This window comes from Tachyglossus aculeatus, chromosome 5 (genome assembly GCF_015852505.1).
Source record: "Tachyglossus aculeatus isolate mTacAcu1 chromosome 5, mTacAcu1.pri, whole genome shotgun sequence".
Classification (NCBI taxonomy): Eukaryota; Metazoa; Chordata; class Mammalia; order Monotremata; family Tachyglossidae; genus Tachyglossus; species Tachyglossus aculeatus.
The window spans coordinates 1,880,917-1,895,366 of NC_052070.1; the positions used below are offsets into that span (position 1 = coordinate 1,880,917).

Here is a 14,450-nt window from a genome sequence, read left to right on the forward strand (position 1 = left end):
GTATTCATTAAGCGCTTACTATGTTCCAGGCACTGTACTAAGCGCTGGGGTAGATACAAGGTAATCAGGGTGGACACAGCCCCCATCCCACATGAGGCTCACAGTCTTAATCCTTTTACAGTTGAGGTAACTGAGGCACAGAGAAGTTAAGTGATCCACCCAGGGTCACAGAGCAGACAAGCGGTGGAGCCAGGATTAGAATCCAGGCCTTTCTGACTCCCAGGCTTGGGATCTAGCCACTAAGCCATGCTGCTTCTCTGAGTTCCAGGCAGAAGGGAGTGTGGGAGCCACGGGTTGTAGGTAGGGAAAGTAAGAGCAAGGTACAGTTGGTTGGTGAGCTCAGGAGGAGAGAGGAGGGGAGGGCGAACTGAGGCATAGCCAAGGAAGAGAGTTGATAAGTGTGGTGGAGAAACTGGTGGGAAATAATGGAGTTTCTACTTGATGCTGCATGAAGGGAGGCACTTCGGAAGTTTAAGGTGAGAGTTCTCAAGACTGAGCTCGTTATGAGTAGGGAACTTGTATGCTAATTTTGTTGTATTGTACTCTTCCACGCACTTAGTAATAATAATAATAATAATGATGGCATTTGTTAAGTACTTACTATGTGCAAAGCACTGTTCTAAGCGCTGGGGAGGATACAAGGTGATCAGGTTGTCCCACGTGGGGCTCTACAGTGACTGCACTGCAGTACAGTGCTCTGCTCATAGTAAGTATTCAATAAACACGATTGATTAATTGATTGATTGGTTAGATGAGGGCTGAGCAGTGTTTCGGCAGACCGTCTGGGCAGCTGCGAAGGCAGGAGAGGCAGGAGGCTGGGAGCGCTTACTTCAGCACTCTGCACACAGGAAGCGCTCAATAAATACCATTGATTGGGAGTCTGATGATGAGGCTAAGGCAGCAATCTAATAATAACAGTAATAATTATGGTATTTGTTAAGTGCTTACTATGTGCCACACACTGTACTAATCTCTGAGGGCTTGAACTGGAAGCTTTGAGGAGACCTAGTTCCTTTCCAATCAGTCAGTCAGTCAGTCAGTGGGATTTATTGGGCCCTTACTGTGTACAGAGCACAGTACTACTTGGGGAGAGTGCAGTGCCCCAGAGTTGGTAGACACATTCGCTGCCTCTAGCTTACAGTCTATAGTGGAGATGGACGTTAAAATAGCATATAGATACATAGATAAGGGCTGGGTGATGATGAGGGTAGGAATGAATATCACCTCCTTAAAGATTGCAGATTCAAGTGCAGAGGCAACACAGAAAGAAGAGGGAGTAGGGGAAATGAGGGTTTAGTTGGGGAAGGCCTCTTGGAGAAGATGGGAAATTTTTTTTAATTTTTTTTTAGTAAGGCTTTCCCTGCTAAATTTCCTTCTGGAGACAGTGTTCCTCTTCTAATATCCTCTTTCTTGTTCTCTCTCAGCTTTTCCTTTAATAATAATTGTAATCTTAATTATGGTACTCATTAAGCACTTACTGTATGCCAGGTAGTATACTAAGCACTGGGGTAGATACAAACTAATCAGTTTGGACACAGTCCCTGTCCCACATTGGGCTCACAGCGTTAATCCCCATTTTCCAGATGAGGTAACTGAGGCCCAGAGAAGTGAAGTGCCTGCCCAAGGTCACCCAGCAGATATGTGGTGGAGCCAGGATTAGAACTCAGGTCCTTTGACTCTCAGGCCAATGCTCTATTCCCCTTTCACCCCTAGGTGACCGGGAAGATGGATGAGAACCAGTTTGTGGCCGTGACGAGCACCAACGCCGCCAAGATCTTCAACCTGTACCCCCGCAAGGGCCGTATCGCCGTGGGCTCAGACGCCGACCTCGTCATCTGGGATCCCGACAGCATCAAGACCATCTCGGCCAAGACACATAACATAGTAAGGGCCGGTGGGAACCCAGCCACTGCTGGCTGGGGTCGAGGGGAGGAGGGGGCCACCAGGGAAATATCCCAGGTTCAAGGAGGCGTAGAGAGAACTGGGTTGGTGTTTCCCACCCGCCATGGAGATGTTCCGGGTTGGTGCCAGAGCAGCTGCTGCTGCTCTCGCTGCCCGGGAAGGGCCGAAGCTCGTTTCTCCGGGTTGTACCAAGCTCCTCCCAGACGTTGGTGTGGTGTCTGCAAAGTGGTGCTTTGCTGTTCATAATAATAGTAATATTAATGATGGCATTTATTAAGCACGTACTATGTGCAAAGCACTGTTCTAAGCACTGGGGAGGTTACAAGGTGATCAGATTGTCCCACGGGGGGGCTCACAGTCTTCATCCCCATGTTACAGATGAGGTCACTGAGGCACAAAGAAGTGAAGTGACTTGTCCAAAGTCACACAGCTGACAATTGGCGAAGCTGGGGTTTGAACCCATGATCTCTGACTCCAAAGCCACTCTTTCCACTGAGCCATGCTGCTTCTCTGGGCAGGGTGGCCTGGAGGAGAGCCCACTCAGCCATCATCATCATCATTCGTGGTATCTATTAATCACTTACTGTGTGCAGAGCAGTTTATGAAGAACCTGGGAGTCAGTGGGACATGCAGGTAGAGATGTCCTGAATAATAATGATGGTGTTTGTTAAGCGCTTACTGTGTGCCAAGCACTCTTCTAAGCGCTGGGGTAGATACAAGTAATCAGATTGTCCCACGTGGGGCTCACAGTCTTAATCCCCATTTTATAGATAGAGGTAACTGAGGCACAGAGAAGTTAAGTGACTTGCCCAAAGTCATACAGCTGACAGGTGGCGGAGCCGGCATTAGAACCCACAATCTCTGACTCCTAAACCCGTGCTGTTTCCACTAAGCCACCCTGCTTCACTGCAGGCAGGAGGAGATGGCAGAGAAGGAGAAAGATCAGGGCTGGAGATGTAGATTTGAGAATCATCTGCATAGAGGTGATAGTTGAAGCCAAGGGAGTGGGTGTAGCTGGAGAATAGAAGGGGACCCAGAACTGAGCCTTGAGGGCCTCCCACTGACACCCTACATGAAAACTGGCCTTTCGAGCCCTTGTCTCCTTTCAGGTGCCCAACCTGCACAATTCACTCCTCTAATGCTGACCTTCTCACTGTACCTCAAGTCTCGCCTATCTCACCGCCGACCCCAAGCCCATGTCCTGCCTCTGGCCTGGAACGCCCTCCCTCCTCAAATCCAGTAATCACTCTCCCCACTTCAAATCCTTATTGAAGGCACATCTTCTCCTAGAGGCCTTCCCAGACTAGGCCCCCCCTTCCCTCTTCTCCCATTCCCTTCTGCGTTTCCCTGACTTGCCCCCTTCATTCATCCCCTCTCCCAGCCCCACAGCATTTTTGTACATATCTGTCATTTATTTATTTGCATTGAGGTCTGTCTCCCCGGCTCTAGACTGTAAACTCATTGTGGGCAGGGAATATGTGTATTTTTATAGTGTGCTCTCCAAGCGCTTAGTACAGTGCTCTGCACACAGAGAGTGTTCAATAAATACAATTGAATGAATGAATAAATGAATGAGGCCGAAGCCCACTGAAGCACCCCAAGTTTGGGAAGGGGCAGCATTCCTCCCAAAACACTACTGGGCTGACATTGTGCATCCATGGGCTGGTTTCTAGCCAGGAGCCTGCACTATCCGGAGCCCTGGCCAACTGGTGGCCCGGCCACGAATCTATCTGCCCTGTTCTTTGGGCTTACCCAGGCCCTGCCAGGGTGCCCTGAGCTCCAACCTGTCACGTCTCTACCCATGTCGCTCCCCCAAAATCCCAGGCTCCAGAGCATCCTCACCCATCGATGGCGTAGGTAGAGAGTTCTTGCTTCTCCAGGGAAGCTTCGACAATTTTCCAGGGGTTAATGTGGCTCAGTTGTGTTTGGGCCCATTCCATTTTGAATGTCTGCGGGGTCTAGCTGGGGTGGCCTTGTTGGCATCTCTGTTTCTCACCCCCATTGCCCCACTGTTGTTGCTAGACATAGAACACCTTTGTACAGAGCACATTTATCACCTCTCTCCCGCCCGGACCCTCAGGGCAGCTGAGGGGAGGGCTTAGGGTCATCATCCAGATGGGATGCCACTTTCCCTGGTGAGACAGCTCACAGTTGGGGGCCTGGGACACTGGGATACTCCTTAGTCCCCTTGGGCTTAAGCTCATTAGGGCTCAGGGCACTGCCGGCCAGGTGCCCAGGGGATAGTTGAGAGCAAACTTCTGGTTTTTCCGTGAATGGCTGCATTCACACACACATGCCTGCTTGCAGTCTCTTGTTTAGGGTGCTAGGGGAGGCAAAGATGCTAGGATGCTCCAGTTTGAATCCCGGAGCTTGATGACAGAGACTCTAGTGTCTTAGTGTGCTCCAGGATGAATCCCAGAACAGAGAGCGAGAAAGAGAGAGAGAGAGAGATAGTGTCCTGATCTGCTCCAGTTTGAATCCCAGCACTCACTGAGTGATCCTGAAGGGAACTGAGAAAAACATGATGGTACAAAAACAACATTTGCCATCATCACTATCATCCTGTGTTGGTCTTTATTATTCAAGATTCTTACCAGCTCTCTCTTCCCGATTGGGTGGAATAACAGTAATAATAATTGTGGTATTTGTTAAGCACTTGCTATGTGCCCAGCACAGTACTAAGCATTAGGGTGGAGTCAAGCAAATGGGGTTGGACACAGTCCCTGTGTCCACGGAGCTCACAGTCTTAATTCCCATTTAATAGATGAGGTAAATGAGGCACAGAGAAGTGAAGTGGCTTGCCCAAGGTCAAAGCAAACAAGTGACAAAGTCAGAATTAGAACCCAGGTCCTTCTGCCTCCCAGGACTGTGTTCTGTCTACTAAGCCACGCTGATTGAAGCACAGTTGCCTTTGGAATCCAGTTTCCAGTGCTGAGGATTATGTTTGTTGATTTTGTAAAGTTTATTTGCCATGTCCTGATTTTTGTTTTATTTTACGGAAATGGTTATGTTCCTGCCTGAATTAGGGCAACTGCATGTCTAGTTGGTTAATCCCTCTGCTGTCTCCCGGGGCAGGGTCCAGGGAGGCGGGTGGACCAGATAGCCCTGACTCTGCAGAGAGAGGCCACCGTCACAGTGTGGCACTGAAGCCCAGCCTGCGGCCCTTGCGCTCAGCTGCAGCACCGTCAAAGAGGGGTCTCTTGGGAGGCTTGTGATCCACTGCGGCTTCCCAGACCCTTGCCCATGATTGGGAGTGCACCGGGAGCCTTTCTGCTGGCTGTTGGCCCCCCCACACTCCCTTCCTCACTTCCTCCCCGTCTCCTCACCCTCCCCACTCCCTCCCCTTTTCTCTTCCCTTTCCCACTCCCTCCTCTTCCCCCTCCCCCTCTGCAGCACAGCACAGCCAGAGAATCTAGCATGAGAGTCAAAGGAGAGGCTTCCTGTCCTCTCCAACCGTGGCTGGCTTATGAGGCCTGGGTGGCCGAAATGGGTGGGTTGTTAACTGAGATCACGGGCCAGCCGGACCGGGCCTTCCGATCTGGTGGAGTTGTGTTGGGCTGGGATTGGGCAGAGGGGAGACTGAGGGGGGAGGGGGTGCGGTCGTCCGTGTGTCCCCCCCACCCCCCACCCTTCATCTCCTTGTCACTCAGTGATTGTGGCCTCAGTTTGCCAACATGTGAGATAGGAACAATATTAGCAACCCACCAGGCAAAGGGAGCTTGGGTCGCCGGAGTCTCTGCATTTCTGGAGTTTGGGATTCAGCATAGTCTCAATTTTTCTGTGACTCTCAAGGGTTGGGAAGGTAGGCAAGCTACAAAGCAGTTTGGCCTAGTGGATAGGGCACAGGCCTAGGAGTCATAAAGTCATGGGTTCTAATCCTGGCTCCCTCACCTGTCTGCTGTGTGACCTTGGCAAGTCACTTCACTTATCTGGACTTCAGTTTCCTCATCTGTTAAATGATGATTGAGTCTGTGAGCCCCATGTGGGACAGGGACTGTGTCCAACTCCATTTGTTTGTATCCACCCCAGTGCTTAGTACAGTGCCTGGCACCTAGCGCTTGACAGGTACCACAATTATTATTATTATTACAGAAGCCCCGCCTCCTGCAGGCTACAGGCTTAGGGATTGGGGTGGGCAATGGGGCGGGAAAAGCAGCCATGGGGAAATGTTGTGTGTTTGTCTCACCATTAAGATTTGATTGAAAGACAGAACTGGTTACTGAGAGTGAGCTTGCAGATGGTGCCATTGCTGGAACATGGGACGGGGATGTGGAGTGGTGGGGCGGGGTAGGGGGGGAGGGGGTGGGTGTGTGGGTGTGTATATGCACATGTACGTACGTATATGTGTGGTAGGACGGGGGAAGATAGCATCCAGCCTGTCATGACACCTCTTCCCATCTGGCTTTTCTCCCCACCCCCCACCCCTTCCGGCAGTCCCTGGAATACAACATATTTGAGGGCATGGAGTGTCGGGGGTCCCCGCTGGTGGTCATCAGCCAGGGAAAGATCGTGCTGGAGGATGGCAGCCTGCACGTGACCGAAGGCATGGGGCGCTACGTCCCCCGCAAGCCCTTCCCCGACTTCGTCTACAAGCGCATCAAAGCCAGGAGCAGGGTGAGTCTCACCTCCGGGGCAGGATGGCTCACCCTGGTGGTCCGGGACGGAGAGGGGGGTTCTCTCGGGCACCTGGGAGGCGGGCACGGGGCATGGTGGTCCCAGGAGCGGGAGGGGGCTCTCTCAGGCAGCTATGAGGTAGAAGCAGGGCATGCTGATCTGGAAAGGGAGTGGGTTTTTTGGGGCAGTTGGGAGGTGGGCATGGGGCATGATGGTCTGGGAGGGTAGTGGGTTCTCTCGGGCACCTGAAGGCCATCCATTCATTGTCGTATTTATTGAGCTCTTACGGGCAGCAGGTCAACAAGAGGGAGAGCTCAGAGAGGGAACGATGTGAGTCTGACTGCACAGGACCAGATGCGCGCTTTGTCCCTAGATGATGGTGGTGGCGAGAACGGTATTTGTGAAGGGCTTACTGTGTGCCAAGCACTGTACTAAGCACTTGAGTAGATACAAGATAATCAGGTTGATTATAGTCTCTGTCCCTCAAGGGGCTCATGTCTGAATAGGAGGGAGAATCAATCAATTCAATCAGTGGCATTCACTGAGCTCCCACTGTGTGCAGAGCGCTGTATGAAGCACCCGGAAGTGTGCAATACAGCAGAGTTGGTAGACATGTTCCCTGCCCACAACAAGCCTATAGCCTAGATGGCGGAGACAGACATCGATATAAATAATATGTATATCAGTGCTGTAGTGCTGAGTGTGGGATGAGTAACACGTGCCCAAAAGGTACGGATCAAAGTGCATAGATCCAAGTAGATCCCAGCATTCAATCAATCAATGGTATTTATTGAGCGCTTACTGTGTGCAGAGCACTGTTCTAAGCACTTGGGAGAGTTCAGTGTAACAGAGTTGGTAGATACATTCCCTGCCCACAAGCCCGGTGGGAAATCTAGGCCCAGCCTGCCGGGGCTTTCCTGGACCTAGTTCCAGCTATAAGCAAGGGCCACCCTGAACCCCAGGAGCTGCTGGGAGTCGTAGCCATTCATTCATTCATTCATTCAGTCAGTCAGTCGTATTTATTGAGCGCTTACTGTGTACAGAGCACCATACTAGGTGCTTGGGAAGTACAGGTTGGCAACAGATAGAGATGGTCACTACCCAACAGCGGACTCACAGTCTAGAAGGGGGAGACAGACAACAAAACAAAACATATTAACCAAATAAAATAAGTAGAATAGTAAATATGTACAAGTAAAATAAATAGAGTAATAAATCTGTGCAAACATATATACAGGTGCTGTGGGGAGGGGAAGGAGGTAGGGCGGGGTGGATGGGGACGGGGAGAGGAAAAAGGGGACTCAGTTTGGGAAGGCCTCTTGGGGGAGGTGAGCTCTCAGTAGGGCTTTGAAGGGAGGAAGAGAGCTAGCTTGGCGGATGTGCGGAGGGAGGGCATTCCAGGCCAGGGGGAGGACGTGGGCCAGGGGTCGATGGCGGGACAGGCGAGAATGAGGCACAGTGAGGAGGTTAGCGGCAGAGGAGCAGAGGGTACGGGCTGGGCTGTAGAAGGAAAGAAGGGAGGTGAGGTAGGAGGGGGCGAGGTGATGGACAGCCTTGAAGCTGAGAGTGAGGAGTTTTTGCCTCATGCGTAGGTTGATTGGTAGCCCCTGGAGATTTTTGAGGAGGGGGTAACATGCCCAGAGCGTTTCTGCACAAAGATGATCCCGGCAGCAGTGTGAAGTATAGATTGAAGTGGGGAGAGACAGGAGGATGGGAGATCAGAGGGTAGGCTGATGCAGTAATCCGGTCAGGATAAGATGAGAGATTGAACGAGCAGGGTAGCAGTTTGGATGGAGAGGAAAGGGCGGATCTTGGCGATGTTGCGGAGGTGAGACCGGCAGTTTTTGGTGACGGATTGGATGTTAGGGGTGAACGAGAGAGCAGAGTTGAGGATCAATCAATCAATCAATCAATCGTATTTATTGAGCGCTTACTGTGTGCAGAGCACTGTACTAAGCGCTTGGGAAGTCCAAGTTGGCAACATCTAGAGACAGTCCCTACCCAACAGTGGGCTCACAGTCTAAAAGGGGAAGACAGAGAACAAAACAAAACATACTAACAAAATAAAATAAATAGAATAGATATGTACAAGTAAAATAAATAAAAAGTAATAAATATGTACAAACATATATACATATATACAGGTATATACATATCAATCAATCGTATTTATTGAGTGCTTACTGTGTGCAGAGCACTGTACTAAGTGCTTGGGAAGTCCAAGCTGGCAACATATAGAGACAGTCCCCACCCAACAGTGGGCTCACAGTCTAAGGGGGAGACAGAGAAAAAAAACCAAACATACTAACAAAATAAAATAAATAGAATAGATATGTAGAAGTAAAATAAATAAATAAAGTAATAAACATGTACAAACATATATACAGGTATATACATATCAATCAGTGTATTGAGGATGACACCAAGGTTGCGGGCTCATGAGACGGGAAGGATGGTAGTGCCATCAACAGTGTTGGGAAAGTCAGGGAGAGGGCAGGGTTTGGGAGGGAAGATAAGGAGTTCAGTCTTGGACATATTGAGTTTTAGATCGTGGGCAGACATCCAGATGGAGATGTCTTGAAGGCAGGAGGAGACACGAGCCTGAAGGGAGGGAGAGAGAGCAGGGGCAGAGATGTAGATTTGGGTGTCATCAGCATAGAGATGACAGTTGAAGCCGTGGGAGCGAATGAGTTCACCAAGGGAGTGAGTGTAGATAGAGAACAGAAGGGGACCAAGAACCGACCCTTGAGGAACCCATACAGTAAGGGGATGGGAGGGGGAGGAGGAGCCCGCAAAAGAGACAGAGAATGAACGGCTGGAGAGATAAGAGGAGAACCAGGAGAGGACAGAGTCTGTGAAGCCAAGGTTAGATAGCATGTTAAGGAGAAGGGGGTGGTCCACAGTGTTGAAGGTAGCTGAGAAGTCGAGGAGGAGCTGTTGGATTTGGCAAGCAGGAGGTCATTGGTGGCCTTTGAGAGGGCAGTTTCGGTGGAATATAGGGGATGGAAGTCAGATTGGAGGGGATCGAGGAGAGATTTGGCGTTGAGGAATTGGAGGCAGCGGGTGTAGACGACTTGTTCAAGGAGTTTGGAAAGGAATGGTAGGAGGGAGATAGGGCGATAACTAGAAGGTGAGGTGGGGTCAAGAGGGTTTTTTTAGGTTGGGGGAGACGTGGGCATGTTTGAAGGCAGAGGGGAAGGAACCAGTGGAGAGTGAGCAGTTGGAGGTGGAAGTTAAGGAGAGGAGGAGGGACGGGGCTAGAGATTTCATCAGATGAGAGGGAATGGGGTCAGAAGCGCAGGTGGCCAGAGTAGCACTTGAGAGGAGGGAGGAGATCTCATCTGAGGATACAGCTGGGAAGGATGGGAGAGTAGCGGAGAGGGTTGAGAGCTGGGGGGTTGGAGAAAGGGGAGGAGTGACTTTGGGGAGTCACTAGTCCTAGTGACTAGGACTAGGACTAGGACTAGTGACTAGTCTTAGTATCCCAGAGAATAGTCCTTTAGGGGAGGAATTATCACATTTGTAGAGCAGAAGTCCATCTGTTTATGGGTAGAATTGCCACTTGTGTGGAGTAGAAGCCACACGAGTGGCAATTCCTTGTGGGTGAAATTACCACACGTAGAGTAGAAACTCAATAGTATTTACTGAGCATTGAATCAAGCCCTTTGGAGAGTACAGTAGACAAAATAGACAAGATCTCTGCCCTCAGAGAGCTTACAGTCTAATGGGGAAATGGATCCTGAAATAAGCTATAGATAAGAAGGAGGAGGAGGGAAAGTTGGGATAAGTCCAAGAGTTAATGCTACAGTAGTGGGGTTTGTGAGATGTGTACAGAAGTGCTGTAGGAGGTTGTGAGCTCAGAGGAGATGCAGAAGTGATGGGGAGACCAGTGCGAGTTGGGACTTGGGCCTTCACCCCAAATGGCATGAGGAATGCCAAGACCCTGCCTTATTATAATAATAATAATAATAATAATAAAACAGTATTTGTTAAGCACTTATTATATGCCAAGTGCTGTACTAGAAGCTGGAATAATCAGATTGGACACAGTGCCTGTCCCACCAGGAGCTCACAGCCTGAGTAGGAGGGAGAATGGGTTTCTAGCCCCCATTTTACAGATGAGGAAACTGAAGTACAGAGAAGCCAAATGATCTGCCCAAGGTCACACAGCAGGCAAGTGGCAGAGCCGGGATGAGGTCCCAGGTCCTCTGATACCCAGATCTGGGCTCTTACCACTAGGCTGCCTTGCTTCTCCCACCTCCCCTGGCTCTCTCCTAATAATAATAATAAGAAGAATTATGGTACTTGTTGAGTGCTTACTATGGACCAAGCACTGTTCTGAGCACTGGGGTAGATACGAGTCAGGTGTTATTAGACGCAGTCCCTGTCCCACATAGACTCAAAGTCTTAATCCCCATTTTTATAGATGAGATAACTGAGGCCCAGGTAAGTTAAATGACACTTACCCAAGGTCACACAGCAGACAAGTGGCAGAGCTGGGATTAGAACGCAGTTTCTTCTGACAAGCAGGCCCGTGCTCTAGCCACTAGGCCATGTTGCTCTCCTGTTCCCTCCTGTAACGTGTGTTAGGACAACTTCTAGGCTGCAAACCAAACCCGTTGGGAAATGCTGCTGCTCAGGGCTCCGGGCTCCACGTGGTTGCGGGGCAGGCCGACATCTGCAGGCAGATCTCACAATTGCTTCTGCCCGTGAACTCTCCAGTGGCCAGAGCGAAGTTTATACAGCAGATTGTTCTGAAACCAGCCAGTCTCGTAACAGCCATGGTATTTGTTAAGCACGCACTATAAGCCAAGCACTTCGCCGGCCACTAGGCGTGTTGCAAGACAGCTGGATCGAACATAGTCCTACACGAGCCCTATCAGGCTCCCGGTCCAAGGAAGAGGAAAGACAGGTTTCGGACTCCCATTTTACAGATGAGGAAGCTGAGGCTCAGGGTGGTGGAGAGACATGCCCAGTGTCTCACAGAAGTCAGATGGCAGAGCTGAGCCTGGAATGTAAATGTCCCGACTTTTCCATTTGGCCACAGCTGGTTGTGGGATTGAGATGATGAAGGACTGTGTGTGTGTGTGTGTGTGCGTGTGCACGCTTGTATTTTCCAGCTGGCAGAACTGCGCGGTGTTCCCCGTGGGCTTTACGACGGGCCGGTGTGTGAGGTGTCCGTGACCCCCAAGACCGTCACTCCGGCCTCCTCCGCCAAGACGTCTCCAGCCAAACAGCAGGCCCCGCCTGTCCGGAACCTGCACCAGTCCGGCTTCAGCCTGTCCGGTAGGCACGGTGGAGCCTAGGGGCTGGGGTGGGCTCCGCCTTTGCCCCACGGACCCCTGAGCGTTGATTGCCTGGGAGCAGAGGGCAGGGTGGCAGATTTGGGGATATTCCCACTCCGCAGTTGTGGATTCCGGACGGGGAGCTGGTTGGGCAGAGAGCCCCGTTCCTCCCCACAGCATCTCCTTTCTTCCCCATTCCTCCCACCGGGCTGCTTTAATAATAATAATGATAATAATAATGATGATAATAATAATTATGGTGTTTGTTAAGTGCTTACCGTATGCCAGGCACTATGCTAAGCGCTGGGGTGGATACAAGCAAATCAGGTTGGACACGGTTGGACACGGTCCTTGTCCCGCACGAGGCTCACAGTCTTCATTGCCATTTTACAGATGAGGTAACTAAGACACAGAGAAGGGAAGTGGCTTGCCGAAGGCCACACACAGACAAGTGGCAGAGCCGGGATTAGAACCCATGACCTTCTGACTCCCGGGTTCATGTGCCATGCTGCTCCTTACACTAGGCCAGGCTGCTCCTGCGTTGGTGACTGGGATTCTCCCCTGGGTGCGGGGGAAGGACGGGGCATCTGCGGTGCCCAGAGGGGCTGGGACATGGGGCAGCTGCCAGCCCTGCCATCCTCCTCCATGACCGGTCCTTGGCCCAAGGTGGGAATCGCTCCATTGGCTCCCAGGTGCCTCTGGGGCCGAGGGCTGCGGGACCTTCCTCGGCAGCATAGGGAGCCCCAGGCCTTGGACCCTGCCGGTGGTGGTCCTGTGGAGGTCGGGGCCGAGCTCAACCTTGTCGGAGCCCCCTCGCCCCCAGCCCCTTTGGCGGGGGTCATTGGCTGCTCGGCAGGCTGGCCCAGGTTAGGGCTGTGGAGGTGACTTCTCCTCACCGTGCCTTGTCTGTGACTCCTGAGGGCTGCGCTCGGCTCAGCCTCACTCGGTGTCTCCCTCTCCCCCCTCTCTCTCTCTCTCCCTTCCCACCAGGTGCCCAGATCGATGACAACATCCCCCGCCGCACCACCCAGCGCATCGTGGCCCCGCCTGGGGGCCGTGCCAACATCACCAGCCTGGGCTAGAGCCCAGGCCCAGCCCGCCCGCTCAGCCGCCCACCCACCCACCCACGGGCAGCAGCAGCAGCAGCAGCAGCAGCAGCAGCAGACTGGGGCAGGGAGGAGGGAAGAGGGAGAAGGGTGGGGAGGAGTAGGGAGGTTGGGGGGCGGGGGCGGGGGGAGCACCAGAGGACCTTGGAGGAAGTTCTCTTTTAGAGCCTGTGATAGTTACTGTGGGGCAGCCAGTCCGTGGGACCCCTGTGGGCCCCACTTCTCAGTCCTCCTTTCCCCAGTGTCACTGATTTTATCACCCACTTCCCTTTGCATTTCAAACACACACACACACACACACACACACACACACACGACCACACACACACACCACACACACACACCCTAACCCCACAAGCATTCGGGGACCTCAGTTACTGCTCCCATTTTTTTTTTTTTTAATGAAGGAAGGATGAAGTGAATTCTCCAGAAGCTGCCTTTTTCTTTTAGTGTTTTATCATGCTGCGTTGGAAGGTCTAACGTTCATTTCAAGGGTTTTAACTGGACATCCGTAGGCTGGAAGCGGGCAACCCCCAAACTAGGCTAGGGTTGCGGGGCGGGGGAGGTTGGTGGGTGGGGGGAGGCTGTTGGTATCTGCATTCCACAAATCCCTCACGTACCAACAAGAGGCACCTTTTGTTTTGGGCCTGAATTTTGCTGCAAATGAGATCTTTTGAGGATCTCACTGTCTCTGTGGTAAAGCTCATTTCATTTGCGGGGGAGAGTCATCGCGGTCCCCAAAGCTCTCCTTCCGGCAGGAACGGCGGCGGTGGCTTCCCCCCGACGGTTGTCAGACTGCAGGGTTGGGCACGTTCATTGTTGCCATGGGAACCCAGGCTGTGGTTGCAAGGCCCAGCTTGAGCCAAAGGGGATGGCTGCATCGGGTGAAATCTGGTTTGAGGGCCAGCTCCTTGAGAGCGGGGACCATGTCTTTTACTCCCATTGTCTTCTCCTGGGCACACAGTACAGGCCCCTGCATACACACGGGTGCCCAGTACGGTCCTCTGCAAACACACACGGACATCCGGTACAGGCTCTCGCTCACGCAGTGGACTCCCAGCTATTATTACCGAAGGAATAAATCTGTGTCCCCTCGTGCCCTTTTACCTTTCATGAAGGATCCTCGGGACAGGCTCTCAAGACCCTGCCGACGTTTCACTTTTCTCCCCCAGAGTTGGGTAAGGGCAGTGAAAAAAGGGAGTGCCCAATTAGTCCAATTCATTTTCCCTCAAGCCAGCCATCTTTTTAGATTTATAGCAACCCAGAGAGGCCTTGTAAGGTAGAAAACCTATGGAAAATAAGACCGAGAACCAGGCAGGCATCTCTGGAAAAGAAGAGCTGTCGTGTTTGCGAATGGCCTTCTGATGCCACCTCGTTCGCTGCCAGACCAACTTGGCCCCAGAGGCCCGGGAGGCTCAGGCCCAGTGAGCCGGGGGCGAGCGATGACGGCCCACCCCGCCCCACCCCACCCTCCCCTCCCCTGCCTGCCCTGCGTTGCCATTGCTGCGTCCTTTTTTGTTTCTCATGTCGTTTTATCTTTTAT

The 14,450-nt window shown here is 51.9% G+C and overlaps 1 protein-coding gene across 2 annotated transcripts in view; it reads left to right on the top strand.

The window, feature by feature from the left end:
* The window catches only part of DPYSL2 (dihydropyrimidinase like 2), a 139,151-nt gene extending 126,218 nt beyond the window's left edge, over nucleotides 1-12,933 (top strand). For both annotated transcript variants that reach the window (XM_038746866.1, XM_038746867.1), the window contains exons 11-14: nucleotides 1,714-1,884; nucleotides 6,337-6,516; nucleotides 11,637-11,802; nucleotides 12,792-12,933. In XM_038746866.1, the coding sequence (XP_038602794.1) occupies nucleotides 1,714-1,884; nucleotides 6,337-6,516; nucleotides 11,637-11,802; nucleotides 12,792-12,883 (609 nt within the window). In that variant the 3' untranslated portion in view covers nucleotides 12,884-12,933. The remainder of the gene's footprint in view (nucleotides 1-1,713; nucleotides 1,885-6,336; nucleotides 6,517-11,636; nucleotides 11,803-12,791) is intronic.
* Nucleotides 12,934-14,450: the final 1,517 nt, after the last annotated feature.